The 27,758-nt window shown below is 43.7% G+C and overlaps 1 protein-coding gene across 5 annotated transcripts in view; it reads left to right on the top strand.

Moving 5' to 3' along the window:
* Positions 1-27,758, top strand: part of TEAD1 (TEA domain family member 1 (SV40 transcriptional enhancer factor)) — a 161,426-nt gene that overhangs the window by 76,394 nt on the left and 57,274 nt on the right. For 2 of the 5 annotated variants that reach the window (XM_012725476.1, XM_012725473.1), the window contains exons 2-4: positions 21,479-21,543; positions 23,925-23,987; positions 24,077-24,139. In XM_012725476.1, the coding sequence (XP_012580930.1) occupies positions 21,479-21,543; positions 23,925-23,987; positions 24,077-24,139 (191 nt within the window). The remainder of the gene's footprint in view (positions 1-21,478; positions 21,544-23,924; positions 23,988-24,076; positions 24,140-27,758) is intronic. The other 3 variants (XM_004683036.2, XM_012725474.1, XM_012725475.1) reach the window with 2 other exon arrangements.

Genomic DNA, 27,758 nt, shown 5'->3' with positions numbered 1-27,758 from the left:
ACAAGAGTTGGCATTCTTGGTACAGGATATGATAGAAAGCCCAAGGGTGAGGAAGCGGCATCAAAGGCCATTGGGTAAGATTTGCTGTGTTAAGAAAGACCATCTGTATGCACAGAATATTAAGGAAGGGTGAGAGTGGCAGGTGGACAAGAAAAGCAGTGATGAGACTGTTTGGGAAAGCCAGAAAGAAAATGGTAAAGGAAGGGTCGGGTGGGGTGGCTGGAGGCATTTATGCAGCTGAATAGCTGTGTAAGGGTTGTGTGAAGTAGGGGAGCCAGAGAGGACGCCCTGTGTGATGGTGGGTTTTCTCACTTGTGGGAACTGTCTGGACCACTCTTGAGGGACCCCTGACAGGGTGTGAGCTTTGGATGCTCAAATGCGACTTAGGAAGCTGCTGTCCCTTCCGTGAGACTGTTTACAACCAACAATTAGTGAAGCAGAAATTGAGAAGAGGTAGTCAAAAGTGGTATGTTAGTAAACATATCAAACCACACATGCATGTACTCTTTTACATACATGTCTTGGTTAAAATTTGTGCTAATGTAGGGCCCTCCCTGGTGGCACAGCAGGTTAGGACACAGCACTGCAAGCTGGCCACAGCTGCTTCAGTGTGAGTTTGAGCCTCCACCTCGGAGCTGATCCACGTGGCGTGGCAGACCTCTCCTGACATCCTTGCTGCTCCCCTCAGCAGTGTACTTTGTTGATCTGCCTGTTCTGTTCCTCACTCTTATCTCTGGTGAATCCTCTCAGCCCTTGCACCTCTGGCCTGTACCCCACTTCTGTGTGCATAGATAAATAAATCTTTTTAAAAATTGCATTAATGGGCCCTCCCTGGTGGTGCAGCGGGTTAAAGCACAGCACTGAGAATCTAAAGCCGCTTCCTCATGAGTTCGATTCCCGCCTGCCCCGGAGGTGACCACATGGCGTGGCAGACCTCTCCTGACCCGCCCACTGCTCCCCTCAGCAGTGTACTTCGTCGATCTGCCTGTTCTGCTTCCCACTCTGTCTCTGGTGAATCCTCTCACCCTCCGCATCTCTGGCCTGTACCCCAGTTCTGTATGAATAAATAAATAAATCTTTAAAAAAAAATTGCATTAATATAAAGCATAATATAAATACAAAAACTTAGAAATATTGATGAAACAGTTCTACCTACACAGTTGATCCCCCCAGAAGAGTTTCACTGATTTCTTTACGTTGGTTTGTCTTTATAACCAAACTCTGATAGCAGTTGGCCATAAGTGTAGTCAGCCTGTGCTAGGGCTAGCCTTTGCCTGCCTCAGTCTTCGAGGCTGAGTGGAATCCTAATCTCCCCACTCTTTTTTTTTTTTTTTTAAAGATTTATTTACTTGTACATACAGAACTGGGTACAGGCCAGAGGCTTAGGGGCGGCGAGAGGCTTCACCAGAGACAGAGTGGGGAGCAGAACAGGCAGATCGACGAAGTGCACTGCTGAGGGGAGCAGCGGGCAGGTCAGGAGAGGTCTGCCACGCCATGTGGTCACCTCCGGGGCAGGCGGGAATTGAACTCATGCGGAAATGGCTTCAGCTTCTCAGTGCTGTGCTTTAACCCGCTGTGCCACCAGGGAGGTCCACTTCCCCACTCCTACTGAGCACAGACCCACTGCACACAGGTCTACTTTGTCTGTGCTCTCTCCTCACCACACACCTTGTGGAGGCTGCTCTTGGTTTTTGTCCCATTCACTCCCACATGTTCTGCATCAGTGGTGAGAGACCAGGCCTGTGAGAGCCGGGGAGCCATGCCAGTCCCAAGGGGCGCTTGATCCTTGGCACCCCTCTTGAGAACCCTAGTCTCAGCACAAGATTCCACACCAGAGCAAACTGATGGGGGGCCAGCACAGACCCCACAGTCACTTCTGCACTGACGATATGTATACTAGAGGTTCTGAGAGCATAATTCAGTTTTAAATGGCTTCCCGTTTTCACTCTTTTCTTTCCACTTTTTCTTGCCTTCCATGGACTCCACCAAGTACATCTTCTTTTCTATTTTTTTAGTTTCATCTGTTGGTTTATTTCCCTTTGTTCTCCCCACTCTTTTCCTTTTACTTTCTCACTCTCTGGCTTTGATTCCTGGCTCTTGGGATTCAGTTTCAGCAATGGACTCTTCACTACCGGACCTAGGTTTCTTGCTCCATCAGAATCTCTAACTCTGCACATCCAGTTGCTTGCTGGCCCGTTCCACAGGTTTACACCCTTTTGCAGGGTTACTTACTCCCCAAATTCAGGTTCTAACTAGTTCTCACCTGAACACCTGAACTGTTGCTCTGTTCTCCTTGCCTGCCTTCCTGCCTCCACTTAGCCCCTTAGTCTTCATTCCACAGGTAGGTTGGTCCTTTGCAGACCCAGGAGGGTGTTGAAGCAGCCTTTCAAACTGCTGGCACCTCTGCTGTCTGCAGGATGCTGTCTGAACTCTTGCATGACTGTCTCACTAGAGCAAGTTTAGGTCATCTTCTGACATTCCTTTTGCTACTTATTTCATAAACCAAGCTAAATAAATAGTCCCCAATTGCACACTCACACTGAAAGGTCTGTAATTAAATTGTAAAGAAAGGCCAATCAAAATTCATATAATGGAGACGATTGTGTCTGAGTAAGAGTCTTTCTGTCTCAACTTTTACTTATTTTCATTTTCATAACACAAATGACCATCTGTTGGCCCCAGATGCCTAGGTCTCGGGTTCAGATGACATTATGACTCCTCCCTGTGCTGGTCACATAATGTGGGAGTGCTGTGCATGTTTGCAGCTCTAGCCAGCTCTCTGCAGCCCTCTGCTCAAGGACAGAGGAGCCACATTTGCATCAGAGGCCTCTTGTTCTTCTCTGAAGTGGAAAAATGAGATAGATTTCACATGAAATGAGTTTCTGTATAAATGATGTGACCTCGTGAGTGGCGTGGAATTAGACATGCAGTGGCTTTCTGAGGTCTGGTACACATTTGTTTGCTCCCCCTGGACAAGGGAGAGTTGTTCTGGAAATTTACCCTTCCTGTCCTTCAGCTGGTTTGTCCCAGAGCCAGACCTGTCTGAAAAGTGAAATGGAATACTTTCTCTCTTCTCAAGTTGTAGCTGTCAGGAGTTTGTTACTGTCTGCTAAAAGCCTCTTAGCATGAACACATGCTAAAGTTGGTGTGTGTGTGAGTGTGCCGAGTGTGAAGCGAGGTTATTATGTGAGACTAGACTAGACTACTCATTTGTGAATGGGGAAAAGGGGGAACAGAATTAAAAAGGGAAATCTTTAAAAAGTCTAAAACTACTATGGATCTGCTTACCCTCTTCCCTCTCCCCCCCTTTGCCTACCTGCACTTCTTACCTAGCATGGGGTAGCTAGACTGTGAATGCTGTGGGTCTGCAGTGTTACCACCTTTTGTCCTCCTTCGGTCTTGTTAGCTGCCTGCCCCCTCTGTCATGCTTTAACAGGTGCTCAGATACCCCTGGCTATAGAGTGTCTCTGGCCTTAGTGCAGCTCTTGAGAGGGTGGGGACGAATGCTGATCAAGTGTGCTCCCATCTTTGTGCACATTCTATACTTGTTCCTCACCTATCCTTTTCCCCCAGGGAAAGCTCTATAAGGTAAATGTTGATTTTGCATTGTTCTTGGCAGGGTCTGTTTAGAATCCTGTGGGCTTTTCCAGCCCCACTGTGGGCCCCTCCCTTCTTACAGCTTGGTTTACTAGGAACCAGTTGCTTTGTCCTTTAGGTAGAACTTGGAAACTAGGTGTTCACAGGGAAATGGAAGGTGGAGGATTGCAAGATAGTGGTGCTTTCTGGTGTCTCTCGGACTGCTTGTATTCGGAAGGAATATAAATCAGTTATATCATCACTGTGTATTAGGGCATGTAGGGTATTGGACTTTGGAGGAACCGAGGCCCAAAAAGTTTAATAATTTTAAGTCAGTCACTAGTTAATGGCAGAGTTCCAAAGTCTGTACTTCTCTCTCCTTGGCTGTTCTCCGGGGAGCTGGAAGATCTCTTTTGAAAGTGTATCATGGCTTCATTAAGTATAAGTCTTAAGGTTCTATCTGCTAAAGAAATATAATCAGTTTTTCTCAGGTGCTGAATTCTGGTAAGCAAGTTAATCCTAATTTCTCACAGTATTTAATCAGAGTAAAAAAAAAAAAACAGACTAATGTTAATCATGGGAGCCTGTTACAATGATATATAGCTTGTCATAACACATTATAATGTTACAGCAAATATATATAATTCACAGAACATTCTCTGGGGGCTTGTAACTCCCTTTAAAGTCATACTCCAGGCCACCAGCAAGGTTGAGCTGTGGAGTTCTCTGGGGCTGCCATGCCACTTTGACAAAGCCAGTGTTATTAAGAATCCCTCTGAAAACCCCTGCACGGTGTCTCTGGGCTTAAAAGTATGTTTGGTTTTGTCAGCACCTGTAAGTAGAAGGGGGGTGTGGGGGGGTAGAAATCTTGGGGTGGGGGTGGTATCCTAAGCTTGCTGGAGAGTTGGAGTCTCTATTGCCATGGAAACCACACTGCTGCCTCATTTTATTAATGGAGGCTCCTTGAATTTCCAGAGTGCTCGTGCTCTGTGCCTCCTGTAAATTCATTCTGGAGAAATGCAGGTTGACTTTAAAGATATTTCACTGTCATTTCTCAGGTATTCCCTCCTGGGTCCTTAGGAGCTCCAGAAAATTGTCAGTGTGCAGTTTCAGAACCACAGATTTTTATCTGCCAAGCGGGTGTGGGGGCTGTTTCCTTCCTTTCATGGTTAAATCGTGTTTATGCTTGTCTGCCGTGTTCAATAAGTGAAGTTTTTATTATGCCGCCTTGGAATTATGTGGGTTTAAGACAAGGGAAGAGGGAATGGAAAAATTAAATGATCAAATACATCGAAAACCTTGATACTGACTGTGAGGGAATTTTAGGTTTCTAAGCTTTTCCTAACTTTTAACAGTCTAAACTTTGTTTATCCAGAATGAATGCTTTGTTTCTTCCCATTCCAGGAAGATACTTTCAGAAAATGTTTCAGACAAATGTTCTAAAAGTCCAGTCTAATTTTACTCAAATTTTACACTCCGCAGTCGGCATAGTACCAGTATTGGAAGTTGTCTCCAGGAAAGACAACAACAACAACAAAACATTTTTCCAACTAATTGTTTATCTGGGGGGGCGGGGGGGGGGATGCAAATGATGGTTTTAAGCCTTTAAGTCATCCATCATGCCTGGCAGCCTCTATTGTCTCCTTGTTGGACTTGAGCCAAGTGAGACTTGTGAGGGAGATACATGGACCTGACTGTGCCAGACCCGTGTTCTGGGGGTGTTCCCAGGAACTTCCCTTAGAGCAGAAGCTCCAAGGGCAGCCAGTGCAGGTAGAGGCCCCTCGGCTTGGGTAAGATCCCGGGTCTCCATTTTCTTAGGTCACTTTAAAGTAGAAAGTAGCTCTCTATTTAAAGTAGAAGTGACGGACTTGTTCCCTCAGTCCTTCCCCTGTCCCTGAATCAGTTTTTAAATGCATTTTTTAGATGTAATAAAATACTGTTTATAGTCAGCTACAAAGTAAGTAATTACAATGCGGCAAATGAAATTCAATATTGCTTTGTCGTGGTTTTTTGAATTTTAATTAAACCAGTCTTAGAGTAAATTATAAATGCGGCTGCTTTTGTTGTGACAAGTGGCATTGACAAAATATTAATCTAATGGATTGTTATTCACAGAAGCTAAATGCCTTCTCTAGTCTGCAGGCTTTTTTTTTTTTTGAGTGTTTTTTATTTTAATTTTCAGTATATGCTTTAGAAAATCCAGAGAAAAGAATGAAATTTTGAAACCACATGAAATCAGAACTCCATGTATGGAATATTCCATCCTTGATATCTTGCCAGCTACAATTATGTGCCTCTCATTTATGGCACTGAAAACTTTTTTTTTCACCAGATGTCTCTATGGTCACTTTTTTTGGTATCACTAAAACTGGAACTAGATTAAATAACCAACTATTGACTACAAAGCTTAATATTAAAGAAATAATCAAGCCATGTCCCTATTAGATCATTTCCCTTTTATTTTACATCATAAATTACCATCATTAGTGATGGTGTTTAAAAATTATATTTTGTTGATTGCATTACTCCTTTTATTAAATTAACTAAGGTATCTTATTTGGGAATTCTTTTAACTTGACCTTAAATAAGTAAATTAAATATATTGTATATATTTAGAATGTATATTCTGTAAGAATATAGTTTTAAGTGTATGTTCATCAACTAACTTTCTGTTGTTTCACTCCATTATAGTATAAACTTTTTCTTTGTTTTAACATTTTTATGTGTAAAGTGAGTGTTAGCATTTCATTACAAAGTCTTTACATCAGACCTGCAATACTTTTTAATAAGACAAGTTTCAATCCAAGGTTAAAATCCTTTTATTTTATTTATCCCCTTTATTCTTCAAAACTGACCTCGAATCCAAAGGTTAGAGTGAAATCAATTTTACCTCATAGCTTTTTCCTTCACTGTGTTAAAACTCTTGTTTGAAAAGCAGAGCCAATTACTTGTGTGTGTTTGTGTCTGCATGTGTGTTGGGTGGGTGAGGTGTAGAAGTGCATTATTTCATCAGTTTCCAAGTGGGGTTTTTGCCTGTCTGCTTTATCCAGGGATGAGATTCTCGCCTCTTTCACCTCTACCACCACCACCATCATCATCATCAGATCTTGGGGGGAGGCGTTGGGGGAGGCAAAGGTAGAGAAAGTGTGAGACATTTGGTTGGAGTCATCCAAATATGACAGCAGAATAATTGCTACAACAATATGGCAGTGGAGCATTTGCTGACTTCAGAGTGCCAGATCAACCCCAATATTTTTTCAGGGATGCTAAACCTCTTGTAACTGCTAAATTGGATTTGTCACTGAATGAAGTATCAGCTGCTGTTGGACAAGGCCATAAAAGCCAGCCGGCTGGCTCTTTGTAGGCAGGGCTTACCCAACGATTGATATGTTTTAGCACTTTTGGGATTATTGTGATTAAGAGGAAACTATTCTGAATGAGCTAGAAAAGGGGGTAAGGACACAGAGCCCACAGCTGGTGAGCAGCATGTGATTTGCTGCTGAGGAAGTCACCATTATGGCTTTCTCTGGGCTCCTGCCCTGATTGACGGGTATGAAATCTCTATGTGAGGAAACGGTGTCCCTGTTTCCTCCAGTTGTGACTCTCCCTGCAGGGCAGTGGGCATTTGGAATGTCATGGGCTTGTGAATTCTGAACGCTTTGAAAGCACGCATGCGCGCACATGCACAGAGTGGCCAAATGTGTTTGTCTACACACGTGAGTTAATTGAGTTAACATGTAGGGATTTTAGTCTTAAAAGAGCGTCCTCTTTTGTTTCTGTTACCCTCAGCTTTGTGGCATGCATGAAAAGTACACCTCCGTGTAGTTTGTGTCTGAGTTGCTTGGATGTGTGTGATGCCTCAATGGAGAGTGCACATCCAGTGGATTTGTTTAGAGTGCTTCTTAGGTCTGGGAACCTTACTGTCTTTTTAAGGGCAGGTTTGTTCTCAAGAACCACCTGCTTCCGGGAGTGGTAGAGTTTTTGCCCGGGTCTTGTACTGGCCAAGTCAGTCCCCTCTGAGAGGCAGTTTGTTGGATCTACTGGACTTTGAAGCTGCCCAGTCCTTGCAAATGCACATGGAATCTGTTCCCTCTCCGGCCGTCCCAGGAGGCTGTGCCTGGTTCACGCTAGAGTTTGCTCAGCACACCACACAGGAAAGAGGCTGGCCTGCCAGGTCCTGCGGAGCGTCTTTCCAAGCCTGTGAAAAGCAAGAATCATCCAGCAGCAGTGCATGCTTACAGCTGGCCCTTTGCTAGCTTTGATCTGCGAATCAGGCTGCACCATGAATGCCCTTATTGTCATGTTATGTGTACACAGTGTGTGAATTATTGAAAATAGGGAGGCCTGAGCCTCATCTGGTAGAGATTACAGTGCAGGCATGCTGGGCGAAGGTCTGTAATTGAAAATCCCCAGATGCTGTTTACTTGGCCTCTGTCACATGACCTGCTGCAGGATGATTGCCTGAACAAAATGTTGCCTGCATGGGGAGTGGAGCCCCCGTCCCCCACCCCCACAGCCTCCACAGGCTCAGTCTGTACACAGCTTAAACACCTGCCCAGAGGATTTTTAAAGGCTTAAAATAGATTCACTCATAGCATTTAAATAGAGGGCATCTTGCTTGTTGGTTTAAACTGCTTAAGCGGTTGTTGACTTGTGGAACCTTCTATCCACACAAGGGTTTTCTGGATAATTTCATTCTCAGATGTCTTTGCAAAGCAACCTTCAGGGCAGGAGCCATATAAGGATAAGTAGTTTGGGCTCTGCCTTTTCTTTAAAAAAAAAAAAAAAAATGAGATGTGTGTGTGGTGAATGAGCTTTCAGAAGAAGCCACATTGACATTGTGTGTATTGCTTTTCTTAAAAAAAAGTAGCTACCTTTTTTCTTAAAAAAAGAAAAAGAAAAAAGTTGGTTCCTGAGGAAGCCAACTCATCTGTGTTTTATCCAGTTCATTCTTACCTATTCTTCCAAAGAGAAAGTTGACATGCTTCTTGCGGTAAAAAAACATTTTTTTTTCCAAGTTAAGTATCATATGTTAGCATTCAGGTAACGGGTGGCATGAGGCAGGATGCTAAATCTAAAATTGATGAAAATAGATGATGATCACAAGAATGGAAAACAGTAGGTTGGGCTAATTTTGAAGAAGGAATGACTAAGTCTTCTAGGTTCTTTCCTAGAGTAAAGTGCTCGTTCACCATCCTTTATTGCCACCTGATATCACAGTTTTATTGTGGTGCCACTTTCACTTCTCAGTGCGGAGGAATGAGAAAGTCCATATGCATTTCAGCATTCCTGTGCATTCAGCTAGGCTGTGGGTTCCTCGAAGGCAAGAGTGCTGTTGTATTCTCCACACACATTGGCTTTTCTGTGCCTGGGAGCCTCCTCCCTCCCTCCCTTCCTGCCTGGCAAAGAAAACATTCAGTCACCACTTCCTGTGTGCCTTGATGTCACTTCTGGAAAATACTTTTTCTTTAAAGGGACTAAAATCAGCAGTAGTGCTATCATTAAGTAGCGCCCTCTCAAGACAGCGCCTGGAGTTAGGGTTGAAGTAGGACGTGGTGCTGCCTTCAAGAAGCTCACAACTTGTCAAAGGAAGGAGCAGGCTCACCTCCACCACAGGACAAGTGTGGCCTGCCAGCACTGTGCTAGGGATGTGCAGAAAGTACAGCGAGCTGAGGGGAGAACAAAGAACTGCCAGGGAGTCAGGAAACACCAGTTGGACTGGGCCCTGGCAGCTGGGAAATCAGCATTCAGCAGACCAGGGCTGCGCCTTGAGGGTGGGGAGGGGGAAGGGCAGGTCATTCACACAGAGGGACTGGCACCTGACAGGGCCTGACCTGCTGAGAATACATGGGAAAGGGGCACAGCAAGTGAGTTTGTACCAGGAGCATTTCAATTTTTTATAGGGAGACTAGGCTATGTATTATCTGGGTAAATTGGAAAAACAAAATTGGGTTGACTCTTTGAAATTCTAAAACCCAACAGAAAACGGTAACCTATTTGCTCTGTACCATCTAAATTCGAAAGCTCAGTTCACAGGCCACTGCTTTCTCCTTGAGAGCTGGCCTGGATATCCTGCCACTGGCTGCCCCTGCTTCCCAGAGCAGTAAGAGGTCCCAGAGTAGTTTGGGTAAATGAAGGCAGGGTTTCTAACTGCAGGACAAAACTTCTCACAACTTTTATCTCAGGCTATGCTGCAGTATTTTTTCTTTGACCCTTCTAGTACTGTGTTATTTGTTTTTGTTGTTTAACTATTGTGTGACTTTTTGCCTCATTTCTCCTCATAAAATATAAGCTCCTTGAGGGCAGAGAATAGGTATTTCTCCAGCTTATATCTCCTTTGGCAACTAGCACAGTGCTTTTTCCATGGGAAGATACAGCAGATGTTCCTGAACACGGCAGTAGGTGTGTCTGGGGCTGGATTATGAAGCCCGTGGGTGGATGAAGAGGACTGAGGTTGAAACTTGTACACTAGGGTATGAGTGGAGAGCTTTTAACATGGTGTTGTATAGTTCAGTCTGCCTCACGATTGGGTTGTGTACTCGGTTTTGTTCTCATTAAGTATTTAGTAATAACTTGTGAGAAGTTAACTTTTTTTTTTTTAAAGATTTATTTATTTGTGCATACAGAATTGGGGTACAGGCCAGAGGCTCAGGGTCGGTGAAAGGCCTCACCAGAGACAGAGTGGGGAACAGAACAGGCAGATCGACGAAGTACACTGCTGAGGGGAGCAGCGGGCGGGTCAGGAGAGGTCTGGCTCGCCATGTGGTCTCCTCCGGGGCAGGTGGGAATCGAACTCATGCGGAAGTGGCTTCAGATTCTCAGTGCTGTGCTTTAACCCGCTGCGCCACCAGGGAGGGCCCGAGAAGTTAACTTTTTACAGAGTATTTTCAGAGCAGTTGGGACCAACTTGAAAAACAAAACTGGGTTCAAGTCCCAACTTCATGTACTAGTTGGCAACTTGGGCGTGTTTCTTAACTTCTTTGAAGCATAGTCTCAACATTTATAAAATGGAAATCAGTGATTTCCAGGTGATGGGAAGGTTAACTGTGTGAGAGTGCAAGTCCAGTGCTTTGCACAGTGCTGACTGGAAGAGTATGTAGCACATTATGGTCTGCTTTCTACCACCTCACCCTCTAGCATCTGTAACATGTTCTACTTAGCTCAGCCCCCAAATTTCACTTTCTTCATTTTTATTGCATTTTTTAAAAAATGCTGTACTTTATGATCATAGTTTCATTATTATCTTAAAAAAAAAACACCACACAATGCCTAAACACTTAGATTTCTTTTATGCATATGAGCGATTCGGTATGTCATTTTGATCTAAAGCTTGCATAACTCACCTTTGTATAGCAACAGCTGTATAGTTATAGAAGTTGGTACTCAGTTCTCTTAGTGATAGTTGTGTTTTTTACACTGAGAACTAATTCTGGAAATCCAGTGGGGGACAAGCTGTTTAATGCAATGCTTTCAGCCTATTCATAGAGATAATTTTATAGTCTGCCACAAATTATAAGAATTTTGGCCACACTTAGCCCTTGGCAAATATCTAATTCCTGCTACTTTATTCAATGAGAATCTACTCTAAATTAAAAGATTATTGTAGCAAGTAAGTAGTTTAGACAATTCCCCCTTACGTTAAGATAGTACAGTAAAGAATTCCTTATACTTGAAACTACTTTTATGGCCTTATCATTTGGAAAATGTAGAGCAATGCAAAGATTTTGAAAACATTTCCCATGTAAAATGAAAAGATGTTCAATTTCAATAACATTAAAAGTAGGTGCCCTTGCATGTAGTATTCTGGGTAGAACTCCAGGTAGGACCCGATGTATCTTTTCTGACAATGAAAACATATAAACCAAGGGTGATGACATTACATGATAGCTCAGGACACTCAACATCACCTGGAGGGGCCAGAACTTCCAATGATTGTTGCTGATATAAACAGCCACCCTCCCAGGAAGGAGCTTCATCCTCACTTTTACAGGTGAGGAAATAGAGACTCCAAACAGTTGAACAGGTTGCCTGTGTCCAAACAGTTATTAGGTATATGTTCAACTTCCCTAGGAAGATCTAGACAGTCCTTCATCTGAGTTGAAGAAAGAAAGAAGGAAGGATGGAAGAAGGAAAGGAAGGAAATACAGATCTTCACTGTTCCCACCACGAAGGATCTCCACTAAAATCCAGCAATTTTTAGCAATTTGTGTGGATTTCACACTTCTCTAAGGCCAATTAATAAACAAACAGAATGTTCTTAGCAAAGTTTGTGATTAACAAGACTCTCCTGGCTTAATGTTAAGTTGGGTTTTTTTTGGACCAGTTCCATATTATTGTGACCTGTGGAGGTGAGAGGGGGGGCGCCAAGGAAAAGAGCATGTGCAGGCAGGTCACACCAGGCCAAGGTCAGAGAGCAGGTCAGAGGTCTCGTAAGCTGTGCTACTCTGGTACTGCAGATTTCAGGTGATGTTGGCAGGACTGTCCCATTTACCTGATTATTTCTAGATAATATTTTCTGATTTCTTCATCTAGATTAGACAGCTTATTTACTCACTTATTGAAAACATTTCTTAAACACCTATTTACTAGCTACCAGATCTGGGGTCAGAGAGAACAGGTGGGGTTCCTTCCGCAGAGCAGTCACCACCGCAGAGAGTGAACAGGCAACAGCAGTGCAGAGCAGGTGCTCACTCGACACGTGGGAATGTGAGGAGGAAATGGCTAGTCAGTCTGGGTGGCTTTCGGAAGGCTGCAGGGGAGGAAACATTCCAGTTAGGTCTTACAGGGACGAATAGGAGTTTGCAGGCAAAAGGGAAGGGAAAGAACATTTAAGAACAGATTATGCACAAAAGGTATAGAGCTGTGGAAAAGCATGATGATGGCTTGGGAAACTCTATGTAACTCCTTGTTCTACAATAGAGGAGTCCCTGACAGGAATGGGCTGCTAAGCGTAGGTACCAGGCTAAGAAGGATATGCTTTTCTTACAGTAGACAGGGACCTGCTGATGTAGAAAAGTAACCTAGTCAGGTGTAATGGTCCACAAGATGAACCCAACTCGACTGCATCTGTTGAAGTTGTCACTGGGGGTAGTAAGTTTAGGTTCCATTAAACCCGCAATATTGTGGCTGTTGCCACCCACTGGTGGTGCAAGGAGTTATTTCGTAGCACTGTGAAGCCATCCAAAGCCACTACAGCAGGAGTTCAGTCCCAGCCAGGGAGTTGACCCATGTGATGCAGCAGACCTTTCCTGTATCCCCGGCTGCTCCCCTCAGATATGTTCATACATCTGCCTGTTCTGCTCCCCACTGTGTTGCTGGTGATCCTCTCACCCCCCACATCCTGGCCTGTACCAGGATGCATAAGTCAATACATCTTTAAAAAGAAATAAAATAAACCCTCTAGATGCCTTGCCGTACCAATATCACATAAGGATCTTTTACTAGGACAGTCAGAATGTGGGCCGGCTCCCACACATGTGGTGTAAAGTAGAGGGACATGGGGTGGAAGGGCTACTCAAGCCTTTACTCTCCTCAGACACTAAACCATGTATTTTTAGCTCACAGTACTTTTTGTTTCTGTTCGCTTTGCTATATTGTGGCTGTTGCCATCCACTGCTCTGAGGTGAGCTCCAGGTTCCTGGCTTCACTCCTTGAAGGTCCCATGCCTAGTGCATGTCCCATACGTGCTCCAGGTGGAGCTTCATGGAAGAGACACCAAATGAGCTCCTCTGGCCAGAACTTCTCTGGCAGCCTTCAAAGCCTGTGGCAGCTGTGGGAGGATGCTCTGGGAGGAGAAGCTCAGCATTGTGATGGTGGTAGAGTGAATTGCAAAGCTGGTGTTGCTGGTACCAGTCATGAAATATCAGGAGTTCGGACCAGATGGTGGGGTAGCTTTGGAAAGGAAGCCACACGTGAGCAGTTTGATCTTTAGACTGTCGGCAGACTGGAACAGAAGGTCTTAAAGCAGTGGAGTGGCAAGACCAGAGCTGCCACTGTTTTAGGTAGTTGGTAGAAAGAGGAACAATTTCTAGATAAAATTAAAATAAATGGAACTTTTAGCCAACCTTGAACGGTTGTATTCAGTATATAGCAGCAACATTGCATGGAGTAGTTTCTTTTTGAACCACCAGTCTAATGCAAATATGTAGTGTGTGAGCTGCCCCACCAAGATGAGGAGACAAGATGTTTTATGGGCCCTTCACTTGATAATGTTATCTTGTGCCGTTGACCGGTAGGGACTCTGAGAAGGTGGGGCTAGAGTTATTGCAAGCCACTTTGCAGGGATGCATGGGACAAGTTATGAGTAACCAGGGTTCAATGCAGTCTTCCTATGTGTATCCTCCTTTCTAACACTGTTCCTTACCAGCCCCTGGATAAATGCAGGCAGGCTTATATCAGGGACTTGCCACTTCACCTCCTGAAGGCTGTCAGTCTGTATCATAGCCTTTTACATCAGGAACACTCAGTACCAGCCTGCAACAACCCAGAACAGCCCTCCTGGCCCTTTCTGGTGATTTTCCACATTGGTGCTGATTTTGGTCAATGATTTATACTGGGGATTAACTGAGACACTAGTGTTTAAACTTCCTCATTGGCAATGCTCTGGGACTGTTTCAGCTCTTTTTCTTGAACCTTCCCATACTCTAGTCTTAACCTTTTACCACTCTCCCACTCTGATTCTCCATTTCTCTGGTTCATTCATTTTTCTCTCTTTCAGTCATTCACTCCATCACTGTATAGTCACTGAGAACCTGCTGTATTCTGGCATTAAGAATATGGTGATGGGCCCTCCCTGGTGGCGCACTGGATCAAAGCGCAGCACAGCAAGCTAGCAGGAAAAGCTGAAGTGCCAGTTCTATCCCTGGCCCTGGAGGTGACCCACATGGCATGGCAGACCTCACCTGCCGCTCCCCTCAGCAGTGTACTTCATTGATCTGTCTGTTCTGCTCCCCACTTTGTCTCTGGTGAAGCCTCTCACTGCCCCTGCACCTCTGGCTTATACCCCAGTTCTGTATGAATAAATAAATAAACCTTAAAAAAAAATACAGTGATGAGCAAAACCCAATCTGTGAACTCTACTCCTGGCCATGTCGGGGAGGGGAAGGTGCAGGCATTCTTTACGTTATCAGCCATAGAAGTGGACCTGGTAGCTGTGCCATGTGCCATGAAAAGTAACTTGATTCCATTCTCTTGGGTGAAATTCCTTAACAGATATAAACCCCCTCAAAAGCAGGGTGGGAATCTCATACCCTCATAGTCTTGGCACATGCCTGTGCCCTGTAGGTAGTATCTGACTACCCTGTTCTGGTGGGCCTTCATTCAGTCCCAGGGTTGCTGGGTAATGGCAGCAGTGTGGAGGAGATGATTAATTACTAACTCCTCTCACATCAGTTAATAAAGACTCTGCTGCCTCCTGGCAGTATCCACAGATAGAAACTCCCTCCATCTACCGGAGAATGGAGCCATTAAACACCCCTTTCCTTCTGCAGCCATTGACTCTCAGTTTCTGCAGTGGTCCCTACTCTGTGCTTTTGTTGGATGAAGGCAGCTGATCGGAAAAGGATCTGTGGCTAGAAAGTAGTGTAACAACATCTTGTAGATTCGACTTAGTAGTAAGGTTTTGCTTGGTAAAACCTGCTCCCTTGGCATTGAGCATGGATGCTGTATTGGGGCACAGAGCCTTGCCCCCTGGTGATGTCACATGGTGGAAGGCATCCTTCTTTTCTTCTTTCCATTATTAGGTCATCTTTTTCTTTTCTTTTCTCATGTTATGTTGGTAATCTGGTATGAAACTGGGTTGGAGGATGTAGAGGCCCCCTTTTTGCTCCACAAGTATTGAGTCTATCTTGCGAGAGAAAGGCAGAGAGAAGATGAATGTATGTCACTGGTCCCTGTTCTTGAAGACGCTTAGGCTCTGCTCAGAAACACAAGGACAGAATATGAGGTAGCTCAGAAGCCCAGGCACAAGGTTGTGGGTGTTTAGGAAAGGGGAGATCTCCGCCAGCTGGACACCTCAGAAGGACGAGGCATTTGAAGGTGGGTAAAAGCCAGACATCGAGAAGTGGACAGGGTGAGCAATTGTGCATGCAGGTGCAGAGCCCCGGGCATTAGCATGGCACCTGCTAATAGTCTGTCTGTGCTGTTTGGCTGATTTCTGGTCTGTAAGGGGTATAAAGACCCTGTGTTCACAGCCATAGCCTGGGGGCCTGTTTGGTACAACTTTGGTTGAGCTATAAGAGACCATTAAGTTTTCTTTCAGGTTTCCATTCCTTTAAGAGGAAAAGGATGTGGGGAATCCTCATATCCCTCCTACCCTGGGAGGATCAACAGAACTAGAGCCCCTTACCCAGGTTCTGGGGCAATTCAGGCCTGGTATAAGCTTCGGGACTGGCTCAGAGTTCTACTTGTTAATTCTTTCTTTGTGGCTCCCTGAGTCCATTCAATTACAAAGTGCCTCTTACTCTGTTGAAGCTGCGTGTCTCTGGGCTACAATTTCTAGCCACAGACCCTGCATTTGCTGTGCCTCAAACATGACCTTGAGGCTACATCCCTTTATACATAGAGCCCACAACTGAGTTAACCAGTTCTTCATCTGGGTAAGGCAAGCATGGTGCAAACTCCATGCCTTCCTGCCAGAATTTCTATCTGTTTTAGCAGGAAATTTAAACTGCAATCTGGGACGCAAGTGAAGCCAATGATGGGCTCACTTTCAATTGTGTTAGGTTATTTAAAAGGGAAAAAAATAAAATAAAAACTGGATTGCAGGGCCTGGTGAGAATTACAGCATAAAAACTGTAGGTCAGGCTGTGTTTGTCCTTGCTGCTGCTTACTGCTAGCAGGAAAAGCCAGGGTGATCACAGCTAGTGTCTTAGTGAATTGCTGGTTGTACATTTCTAAAGGCAGTTTCATGCTGCAGAGACTCTCCAGTACAAGGACACTTAGAGGTGAGGTGTGGCATTACCACTCAGCTCTATAAGCTATTACACATAGTTGTAGAGCAGAGGGAGTCTTGAGGGCTGTGGCTGCTGTGCGTGTGGAACCTGGAGATTCCTGGACTTGGGAAGAAATTGTGCAGTGCTTCTGGGGTTTGCAGGCCAGCCAGCTGGTATGGTTTTACAAAGAGTCCCAGTTTTCTGCTTAAGTATTTTAAAGAAATGTGCCTAAAGAAATTAAAGACCATACCTCTATCTTGAGTGGTCTCCAGTGACCTTCCATTCTGCTGTCGAAATCAGTCTTAGCTTTATAGTTAATGCTGTGCACATAGAGGTAGTTAGAGAGGTGTTACCATACCTCCCATTTATTTTGAATTGGCAACAACAACAAAATAAGAGGGTTTGGTGAATAGGTGGAGGAATTAACAGATTGGAAAGGCATGATACAGCATGGAATAGGACAGTAGAATCTTAGTGGGGGGATATATAGTGTAACAAACTTGTCTGTATGAAATTTCTTAAAATGTTGGGGGAAATGCAATAATCCCTTAAAAGCCTAGTTTATGTTTCAGGACTTTGGGAGTAGCATTCTAGATTTCCTGAGTTATTTGGAATTAACTTAGCTTTGTAGAGCTGATTTGTTCACTTCTCTTAGCTTTCATGCTGGACTGAACTTCTTATAGACAGGAGTACTGTCTCCTCTGCATACCCCAAGGCACCAGGCAGGCAACATACAAAGAGGAGAGATTTCAGGTTTATTTTTAGGGTGTCATGTTTAACTAGAGTTACCTTTGTCCAAAGTCATTACTTAAGATTCACTGGATCAAGAGTGTGGTGTGTGTGTGTGTGTGTGTGTGTGTGTTTTGGAAGAGAAGTCTAGGAAAATCAGAGTTAACATGAATATTCTGATCATGGCTGTAAAACAAGTCTGCTGTGAGGGCCACCAGGCACTGTTGGCTACCTCAGTGATTGCTGCTCAGCTCTCAGCTGCTCAGCTCCCAGCCCTTAGCAAGGGACCTGTGTACCATGATGCCACAGTTCAAAGCCAGGGTCCCCCCATATGGAGGGCAGTGCTATGAAATGCAAATAAGGGTAGAGAAGTCTGATCAGGGCCTCTGACAAAAATTCATCTAGAGGCTGGCTGATGTCTCCAGAATGCAAACAGTCCTAAGCAGCCAAAAAGAGGTTCTGAAATCATGTTTTAATTTGGGGAAGATACAGATTGAAACAAAAACATTTAATAGAATCAAAGGCATGTGATTTTATTTAAAGGATTTACACATATTTGATACTTAAAACATTTATCTAAAATAAGTTGGTCCATGCAACAGGTTAGAGTGCATTTCCATTTCCAAATTAAGTACACAGTGAAGATTTAGATTTGATGCTTACTAGATTTGTAGCATTTAAAACAATTTAATAGGTTTCTTTTTTTGTTTGTTTTTTAAAGATTTATTTATTTATTCATATAGAACTGGGGTACAGGCCAGAGATGCGGAGGGTGAGAGGATTCACCAGAGACATGGCGGGGAGCAGAACAGGCAGACTGTCTACGTACACTGCCGAGGGGAGCAGCGGGTGGGTCAGGAGAGGTCTGCCACGCCATGTGATCACCTCCGGGGCAGGCGGGGATCGAACTCATGCGGAAGTGGCTTAAGTTTCTTAGTGCTGTGCTTTAACCCGCTGTGCCACCAGGGAGGGCCTAAAACAATTTAATAGGTTTCTTAGAGCTGTTTTAAGGTGGGGTTTTATAAGATAAGCAATTCTAAAATTTTAGAAAACAAATACATTCTAAATTAAATGCATAGTTCTAAATATTTAAAGGAACTTAATTGATTTTTAACATGAATTACCCATTAATCCAATAGCCCTTTGAAAGTGACTGTAAAAACTGTGAGATATATAAGTAGAACTTAAAACTAAGCTATTTTTTTTAAGGAGTAATTTTTAAAAAGATTTATTTATTTACTTATGCATGCAGAACTGGGGTCCAGGCCAGAGGTACAGGGGCAGTGAGAGGGATTCACCAGAGACAGAGTAGGGAGCAGAACAGGCAGACTGATGAAGCACACTGCTGAGGGGAGCAACAGGCAGGTCAGGAGAGGTCTGCCCCGCTTTGTGGGTCACCTCCAGGGCGGGGGATCGAACTCACACTGGAGCACCGCTGCTAGCTTGCAGTGCTTCGTCCTTACCCGTTTCACCACCAGGGAGGGCCCTAAAACTAAGTTTTTAAAAAACTAAATGAAGCCTACATTTTAAAAACCGGGTAAACCTATATAATGCTTTCTGTGCACAAAACCACCCTAAAGTCATTTTTAAAAACTCACCTGAAATAAAGTGATTAATGTGTTTAGGTCACAGTGATGCTTAGTGTTAGTTGACTTTGAATTTAAAATTTCAGTTAGCAATATTCCTTTGGCAAGAAGAACTTCAGAACTTCAGAGGAACTTCAGTTAATTATTATTCGTGGTTGGAAACATGCTAGGAAAGAAAGAAGTCTGACTTTTGAAAGGTGATCTTGCTCATGCAAAGAATAAGGATATATGGTAAATTTTCAATGAAATGATGACTATAGGTTAGAATTAGTATTGAATATACAGTAAATGCTCATTGAGGACAGTTGTAGAGGTAAATATTAGAAGTACTTCTATCAAGTGTAAGTTAACATTGTTTAATTCCAAGGGGGTGGTGGGAGGGCATTTGCAAGACCACAGGGTATGCAGTCAAATGTGGTTGCCCTGGATAGTGATCTCATCCATTCAGCAAAATGCCACAAGAAATTTAAAGCTAGTTATGTGTCACACACATATCAAGCTATTCTGTCTGCATTCGCAGAAAATAAGCAAGTATGGGACAGCAGACATTTTTTGCCATCTGGACAAGGTTCAGATGAAATTGCATGTAATACAGAGCCTTGGATTTATTTTGTCTTGGCCACTCAGACAGCCCTGAGCAGGGTGCATAGTGAGGCCGGGAGCTGGAGGATGCTTGGCTTGTCTGCAGACGTCGTCATTTCGGTCTGGCTTCTGGTAATTAGGCACTCCTAGCCGGGCTCTGCTGTTAGCGAGCGTTTGAGACAAATTGCAAAACCTGTACAACCATCTGAGAGATAGAAAAGTAGACCCGATGACACTACAGGGGATATTGGTAGTTCTCAAAAGTTTGAAAGGAATGCTTAGAAAAGCAATCCTCAAAACTGAATTTAGAGGTCCTTCTCCTGTGGTTAATGGGTAAGTTCAACCATAGAATCAGGATATGAGAAGATCCTGACAGGTTGGAGTGATAGGTTTCATTTAACAGGATAAAACGCAATAGAAATAAGTGTAAGATTCTGTATTTGGATCTGAAAATCCCAACTATGTATGAAAGGACTGGGGGTTGGGGAGGCATGTGTCTGAGTAACTGCGGAAAGGAGAAGACCTGAGAGTTCAAGGTGTTATAAATCAGTAGTTTATTGTGGTCTCCCAAAATCAAATGCTGTGTTAGGCCGCCGAAGTAGAGGTAGAGAGTTAGGATGAGGAAGGTGATAGGGTGGCTGTGCTGGGGACCTGTCATAGCCAGAGCATCAGTACAGTTCTGGGCTGACAGCTGTGAAAGAAAAGGAGACAAAGGATAGCCACAGGGTGGATGTGGGGTGTTCCAAAGCTGGCCACAGATAACAAAGGAATTGGGGAGGTGTAGCTCCGGTATAACTGCAGGCAAGAGAACCTGAAAGCTGTGTCTAATAGCTGAGAGACAGCCGTGCACATAAAGGGCCAGCCGACCCTTGTTAAGAGGAAAAGGCATCATCTAGGGGTGACAATTACAAGACCTCTCAAAAAGGGGGGATCTTTAATTCTTGCATATGCCTTAAGGTAGAACCAAACTGCTTCCTTAATTCTCAGTGGTTTAGGCTTATAAGGATGTAGTGTTTGGGAGGTGGGGCTGCATGACTCACAGGTACTTCAGAGCCCCAGATTCCACAGTCCCTTTTTCTCCCGTGCTGACGGTGTCCTGCATTATCCTAACAGGCAGGTGGTGGACAGAGCCTGCTAAGCTGAGGTGGCAATGGCTTTAGAATTCTCAGACCAGGTGTCTTTACATAAGGACGCTATGGTGTTGGTCCTTATTGATGCTGCCCGGTTTCTTTTACTTAGCCAGGTGACATCTGAGGAGGGGGCCCCCCTCCTTCTCTGAGGCTGCATTGCTTTCTCATTTATTCTTTCTGCGTGCCTAGTAAGTGTGCTGGATGCTGGGAGACTTTGGGAGCCAAGACAAAGTTCTTGTCCTCTCAACTGTGCAGTATGTCTGAGAAGTGAGACCACCCAGCGATTGCACACCTAGCCCTACAGTTATGACGGTGGCTGCCATTTGAACACAATGTCTTGTATGAATGAGTTTTTATTTCACATAGTATCTTAGTAATATATTTTCCCATTTCCCTTTGGGGATAAGCATCTAGTATATTATGTCTTTGAAATTAAGGTACTCTATTTTGAAACTTTTTGCAATCTCCTGCTAGCAGTAGGAATGGGAGGGATTTATTTATGCTTTTAGGTATTTTCTTCCCACAAAGAATATGTAGTTTGGAGGAGAGGAGTCTAGTTTTTCTGTTTTGTTTTGTTTTGGTTTAGCTGATTTGTTCTGTGTGTAATTTGTGTCTACTTATAGGGGTCATCTGCTTTCATGTTAGCTTATTGTATGTAAGATTTTCGGTGACCACAACAGTTCATACTCTTGTATCTGATTCTAATGGGACTGAATAGTGACGAGAAACCTGGATGGGAGAAGTCATGTATTCCCATACAAATTCTTTCTAGTGTCACCTGTAAATATTTTTGCAAACAGTTTTGCTGTCTCTTTTTTCTGACCTTAATAGACTTAAAAGATGCAACTTAAAAATTCTTGATTCTCAATTCATTTTTCAGCTTTCAGAGTCTTTTTTTTTTTTTAAAGCAACTTAGCTTAATGTAAATTCTTCTTTCTTTCAGGTAGGAATGAATTGATAGCCAGATACATCAAACTCAGGACAGGAAAGACACGGACCAGAAAGCAGGTAAAATAGCTTACCTGGGAGTTGTGCATGTCAGCGAATGGCCCACCGAGGCATTTTGGCTGCAGTGGCTGGCTGTGCTTTGGCTCCTCGGAGCCCCCAACTTGAGTTCCCTGTAAGGACGTCAGTGTTGCAGGTGTTTGAAATTGGCTCAGTCTCAGCAGCATTCATCATTTCAGTGACCATTATTATGTGGTCTCAGTTCTTTATATACACATATGGGAAAGTTTCTCTTCTAAGGACAGCGTATGAACTGCTCCAGTGCTGCATTTTAAAACTTGTATTTCTTTCCCAAACTGTGCATCTGCAAACAGTACAAAAGCTGCAGGTGCAAATATACTTGCAAGTCATGCGATTTTGAGATTTTATGTGATGTAAAATTCTGGAACAACTACACATGAGTCATCATTTCAATGAAAAAGTAACACTAGCAGCCGTGAGTATTGGCCTGAATATGATACTGAATGATGTGCGTTCAGGGAACTGCTGCTCCTTAAGCTATGGCTTTTGTCAGTAGCTGCTGTGACTGAAATGATGTTACCACTTAATACCTCTGGGCAGAATGGCATCAGGATTCTTCTCTGCCCTGACTCAGGGCTCTGGCTTTCCTTATTCTTTCTGATGCAAAGTAGCCCAAGTCTCTGACCCAGTTCAGAACTGGACTAGACAGAGAAATTATCAAACTCAATTGTCTAACTAAAGCCAGGGAAAGAAACTAAGGAAAAAGAAAGAAAGGGAAAGGGGGAACAAAGTCAAACCTCATGGATGCGTTCACAGGAAAAAAAAAAAATATATATATATATATATATATATGTATATATTTTTTTAACATTGACTTTATGCTGATTGATCTGGCATGGACTTTAAAAAACTATAACCATGCCACAAGGCAAGCTCATCTGAGGTCCTGTTATGCCCGAGCAGTGGATTCCAGTTCTCTGCTCAGGGCTGAGTGTTATGATGGAGAGGAGCGTTGTCCCAGCGGTGCACCTGATGCCTGAGCCTGGAGTCAGCACTGAGGCGAGTGGCCTCCAGCCAGGTTCAGAGGAGGGAATTGACCCTTGGGGGATACCACCCCAACAATGGCCTTCATCAAGTCTGAGAATCACCTAAGGACAAAATTCTGGTGAAAACAAACAAAAGCAGGAGTTGGATGGAGGGGTGAAGAGGATGGGGGAGTTCCTGCTTCTCCATACTTTAGGAAAAGAAAAGATCACTAACGCAAATTGTGGGGTAGAAAAGCCCACCAGAATAATTGCAACTCAGTGATAAAGTTAAAGATAAAAGATCTTTTATCATCATAAATTTGTTTCTAGATTTTCTAGAGTGTTTGAAAATAAGTAAGTGCCTTGAAGGCTGAGCTGCTGAACTTTTAAATGGGAGGTACTGAGTCTCAAACAAACAGATTAATTCCCACCAAACTGAAAAGTGCCGGACCTGGCTGTGTGCGGTTCTGGAGCGCTGGTCACATGCCCTTTACTGGGGGACTCGGTGACTGTAAATCTAGCCAGTCCTGCTGAAAGAGATGCAAATGTATTTATCCAGTAGAATCATTGTGTTTGAAATTGGGCTTGGCGTGATTTCTGCACCCCGGCATCTTGGGGACGGTTCAGGCAGCAGTTGGTGATACCTCTCCAATGTGAATTTGTTGTTCAGCAAATCCGTGTGGTTTTTCAACCCAGATTTTTAACAGGATGGCTGGCTGGCTGCATTCACACTTTTCGCTTTGTAATAATATGCAAATCCACTTGGCGCCCAGTCAATACCCAAAAGAGTAGAAGGATTAGTGATATTTATAAGGGCACAAAAAAAAATGCTCTGCTAACTGGGTCTTTCCATTTCTCTTTGAGATCTAATTTACATGTCAGTATTATTTTAACATTTGCTACAGAATCCAGAGCTCTTAATGAGATCAGAATATAACCGACAGCTTCAGCTTTTTGATGCCATAGAATGTGCTAATTTATGGATAATCTCTTCTAAATTGAGAAAAAAGGGATTTTCCCTCCTGATACTGAGAAGCTATAAATATTTTCATTTACCTATACCCCAACCTTATAAATTTTATAAAGAAAACAACCCCACTCTCTCCCTCTCATCCCATGCCCGTGTTGCTCCCGGGTGAGAAAACTAAGAGTAGCCTGAACTTCGCTCGGGACCCCAGTCACTGCAGTGGTGACCCAGTCTGAAAGCTTAGAGCTGCGCTGGGGGCTTGGTCTGGCTGGGACTGTACTCCTAACTGCAGAGCTTTGTTGAGATGCAAATAACCTTCCCCCACCCTTCCCCCCCAACCCTCCCAAAGAGTAGCGATTTTATATTTGATTTCCTTTTTTTTGTTTTGTTTTGTTTTGTTTTGTTTCCCTTCATAAACCCGAACAATGTAGGTGTCTAGTCATATACAGGTCTTAGCAAGAAAGAAAGTTCGAGAAATTCAAGCCGCCATTAAGGTACGTCTGGCTTGCCCAGTTGTAGGGGGCTTTTCATCTCCATGGTTACAGGCTTTTCCTTTGTTTTCCTCCCTTCCCCTACCCTGCAGGTGTCTAGTCACATTCAGGTTCTTGCCAGAAGGAAATCTCGTGATTTTCATTCCAAGCTAAAGGTATGCGCTTTCCTGCTTTTTGGCTTGTGGTTGCTATGCATCTCACTTCCTGTTTTCCATGGTGACTGGTGAATGCCTGGTGCTGGGATTCTTGTAACCTAGTTTCCTCGCATGTGAGAGCTGTTTACATTTCTTTGTGTCTAATCTCTCTGTTTCTGTACTAGCCTCACATTAAGCTGGATGTGTGCGTGTGTGAGTGTGTGTATGTCTGTGTGTGTGTCCCTAATAACAATGCAAATGCAGCAGAGAGCTGGTCTTTATAACTTTTCAGCACAGAAACATGATATATTTTAACCTTTAAGTACCCACTAAGCAACCCTGAGATAGAAATGGGGAAAAAATCCAGACACACAAATTATTTTAAAAGAATCACTTCCACAGTGATCACCATAAAATCACTTTTAGAAATATTTAGAAAAGTTATTTTAATTTGTATTTTTTATATATTTTTAGAATATGTATGAAAACTGCATCTTTTTTTCCATTTTTTTTCATGTGTTCTTCCATCAAAGAATATTTTCCACCTGATTTCTTTCACATTGCTTAATCTTGCCTTTTTAATTTATTAAAAGAGAAATTTGAGGTGTGGCCTTTATTAGCAAAAGGTGGATCTTAAAGAGATGGGAACTTCCACTCTTGGTCAGTCCTTGTTTGCAGTTCCATTTATACATGAGTTCACCTAATTTTTTTTTTACATGTGCCTTATTTTCCAGTACCTTAAATTACATTTCTGGCACAAATGGAGGCATGGACAAATTTTTTTTTTAATGCAATTTCTTTCTATTTTCTCCTCTCCCAGAATTTTCAGTAAAGCACACATGACTTTTCTTCCCTCATGATGCTTTATTTTAGAAATGCAAGGGGACTGTGCTTGGCTTGGGGGAGATATACTTTATAATCATAATGAATTTGTAACCCATATTGTTGCCTTTCCTATATGTCATTTTTTGTTTTTGTTTTTTTCTTTTTGGCTGTGGTTGTTCTGTTCTAATTTTCCCCATATGATAAGGACACTTCAGGTTTTCTTCAAAGAACGAAGTATGACTCCACAGCACTGAGTATTTGAATACTGGGTCCCTCCCCAAAGTTGCCCAGCTCTTTTTTTTTCCCCCCATATAAACAAGACTGGCTGTGGAATAAGAGTAGCAACAGGAAGGAGCATTTGGGGTGCCCTTTGCAGTGGGCGGCATGCTGGCTCGCTAGCACGTGTGGCTGATGGTGGCTGGCTTTTAGCTGCACTGGCTGAGCAGTTGGAAGACTAAGATAACTTCGTAGATCCTGCTTTTTAACCAAAGGTGCAGTCCTCTCTATGTGGATGTAACTACCCCAGTGTTTGCTCAATTCTGACTCTGTTTCTAGTTTCTCTGAGCTAACGAATTAATGATGTACAAGGAGGTTGACAGGCATCAATCTTGCGTTTCCATCTGCAATGTTGCGAACTGGCCTATTTCTGCACTGTTAGATGGTTCCTATAGACTCAGAGGCCTGCAGCCCTGGACTGAAACTCTCTAGGTCACAAGGACACTCCCTCACCCCCTAAGGGATGCAGGAAACACTTTTTCCTCATGCGGTAATTTTAAGACTCTTCCTCAGTGAAACAGTGTTGTCGTCGTATTGTATATGCTCCCTCACACATACAACTTTGTAAAAGAAGACTCTACTGTCACCTCCCACCCCCTCACCTCGACTGACCCTCTCTCCATTGGGGTAAGCAGGAAGGAGGGAGAGAAGGTGAAATAAGGCAGCAGCATAGCATTTCGGCTTCAGAAACCACCTCCATCTTCCTGAGGTTCCTTCAATCCCTTCCACCTTGAATCTCTTTCTATAGATTTCTGTAGTCTTTTCCTATCACCTGATACCAATTGAGCGTTCTAGGCCTAGCACTCCTCTTGAGGGACAGTTAACTGCCAATTCCCTGTAACAGCCTGGCATGCAAACTGGGGAGGGGAAAGACTGGGCACTGCTGGATAAGATTACAGGAAAGCTGAAGTGAAAGGTGGAAGGAGGACCCTGGGTGGAGTTCTGTGCCTGAAAGACAAGGAATTGAGGTAGGCGAGCCTCTTCCATGTCCTTTCACGTACACTCACTCTGAAGTATATTCCACTGTTCCAGATTTTGATGATTAGTATTTAGGAAACCAAGGCTCAAGGAATTGAATTGATTGCTATGTTACCCAGCCTAGTAAGGAATGAAATCACAGTTTGAACTTGGAAATTTGTGTATCCCAAATCGCTTCTTCCTAGGATGGCTTCATCCTAGGAAGTGCAGAGGGCTCTCCCCAGCATGCACTGTAGGTGACCTGCACCCACTCTCATGCCCTGGAAATTGCAGGTAGGCCTGGCTGCCAGCCCTTCATTAGACACCTGAATCTTAGAAGTAAGGTGGCTTTTAAACCACGTGTTCAACGTGGTCTCAAATTGGGATAGACAGTGGGATGATCATAAGAAACTCGGATGATGTGTTTCCACGCTCTGAGAGCATGAGGACAGTACTGGAGACTAAGGCTGATTGCCACCTGCCTAGCAGCTCTGCAGCCTCCATCCACGTCCATTTTATCCTGAAGATACTCCTCTTGACCTTGCTAATGAGCCTCTATCAGGAAATAGACCAGATTTGTTGACCCCATAGGTAAGGGATCTCACTGCTCCATCCACACTTCCTTGTTCAACTCTGGGTTTGCCCAGGACATTTGTGGGAGGCAGGATCAAGCATTTCACTGAGTGTGTTGTGGGGTCAAGCTGACAGCCATATCTTGGCTTCCCACACGAACTAATGAGCTAAACTTTCTACAGAAAGTTGAAGTCATCCCATGAGACAATAACTTCTGAGTGATGGTGGACAGAGCAGGAGGTTGTCAGGCTTACAAGAGGTGCTATGCTTTGCCTGCAGTGTAACAAGCCCTCCGGTAGACATGCCGGCCAACTTGGGACTGTCCCTGCAGGCACTGCCTCAGCCAGGCTGCCCTTTCCTTCTCCGCATGCTTAGAAATTAAAGGACTGCAAATGTCTGAGGTGGACAGAGGTCTTTGGCTCTTTGGTGAAAATTGAAGCCAAGTTTGCATTTCCGTGTTCTTCCTTGCAGTACGAAAAGTGGGTTACTCAGAATTGGGACCACTGCCAGGTATAGTGTGCATGCAAGCCTCATACCTGTAAGCCACTCTCCATTTCCCAAGAGAGGATATAGTAGAATATTTAGATCAGGGATTTTCAGTCTGTTTTAAGCATCAATGTTCATATTTGAGATAGGAGTCTTACTTGAAACCTTCAGTGTGTAGACAAGTGAAAGCTGTTTTAATTGAAGCTCACCCTCTCTCATTCTTTGCAATGGCCTCTTTGGCAGTTCCATTGAATAAGGTTTGTAAAACCACATTGCTGAGGCAGAAGGACAAGGAGACTGCCTCTCAACTGTCCCTCCAGCCTTGACAGGACAGAGTGTCCCATTGAAAATTTAATATTTTTCTACATTCAGAAGCCTGTTCTACCATACTCCTCTGAGGAAAACAGGCTCAAGAATGAGAGTGGCCATTCACCTCACAGTTACAGATGAGTCATCCTAGCTACAAAAGCACACTCTTGAAAATCAGTTAGAATAAGTTCCAAAGGTCAGTCTTATGCTTCTG

Source organism: Condylura cristata, unplaced genomic scaffold (genome assembly GCF_000260355.1).
Source record: "Condylura cristata isolate star-nosed mole 26May11 unplaced genomic scaffold, ConCri1.0 scaffold00015, whole genome shotgun sequence".
Taxonomy (NCBI): Eukaryota; Metazoa; Chordata; class Mammalia; order Eulipotyphla; family Talpidae; genus Condylura; species Condylura cristata.
The sequence above is the reverse complement of the archived record's forward strand: the minus strand, read 5'-3'. Positions and strand labels throughout refer to the sequence as shown.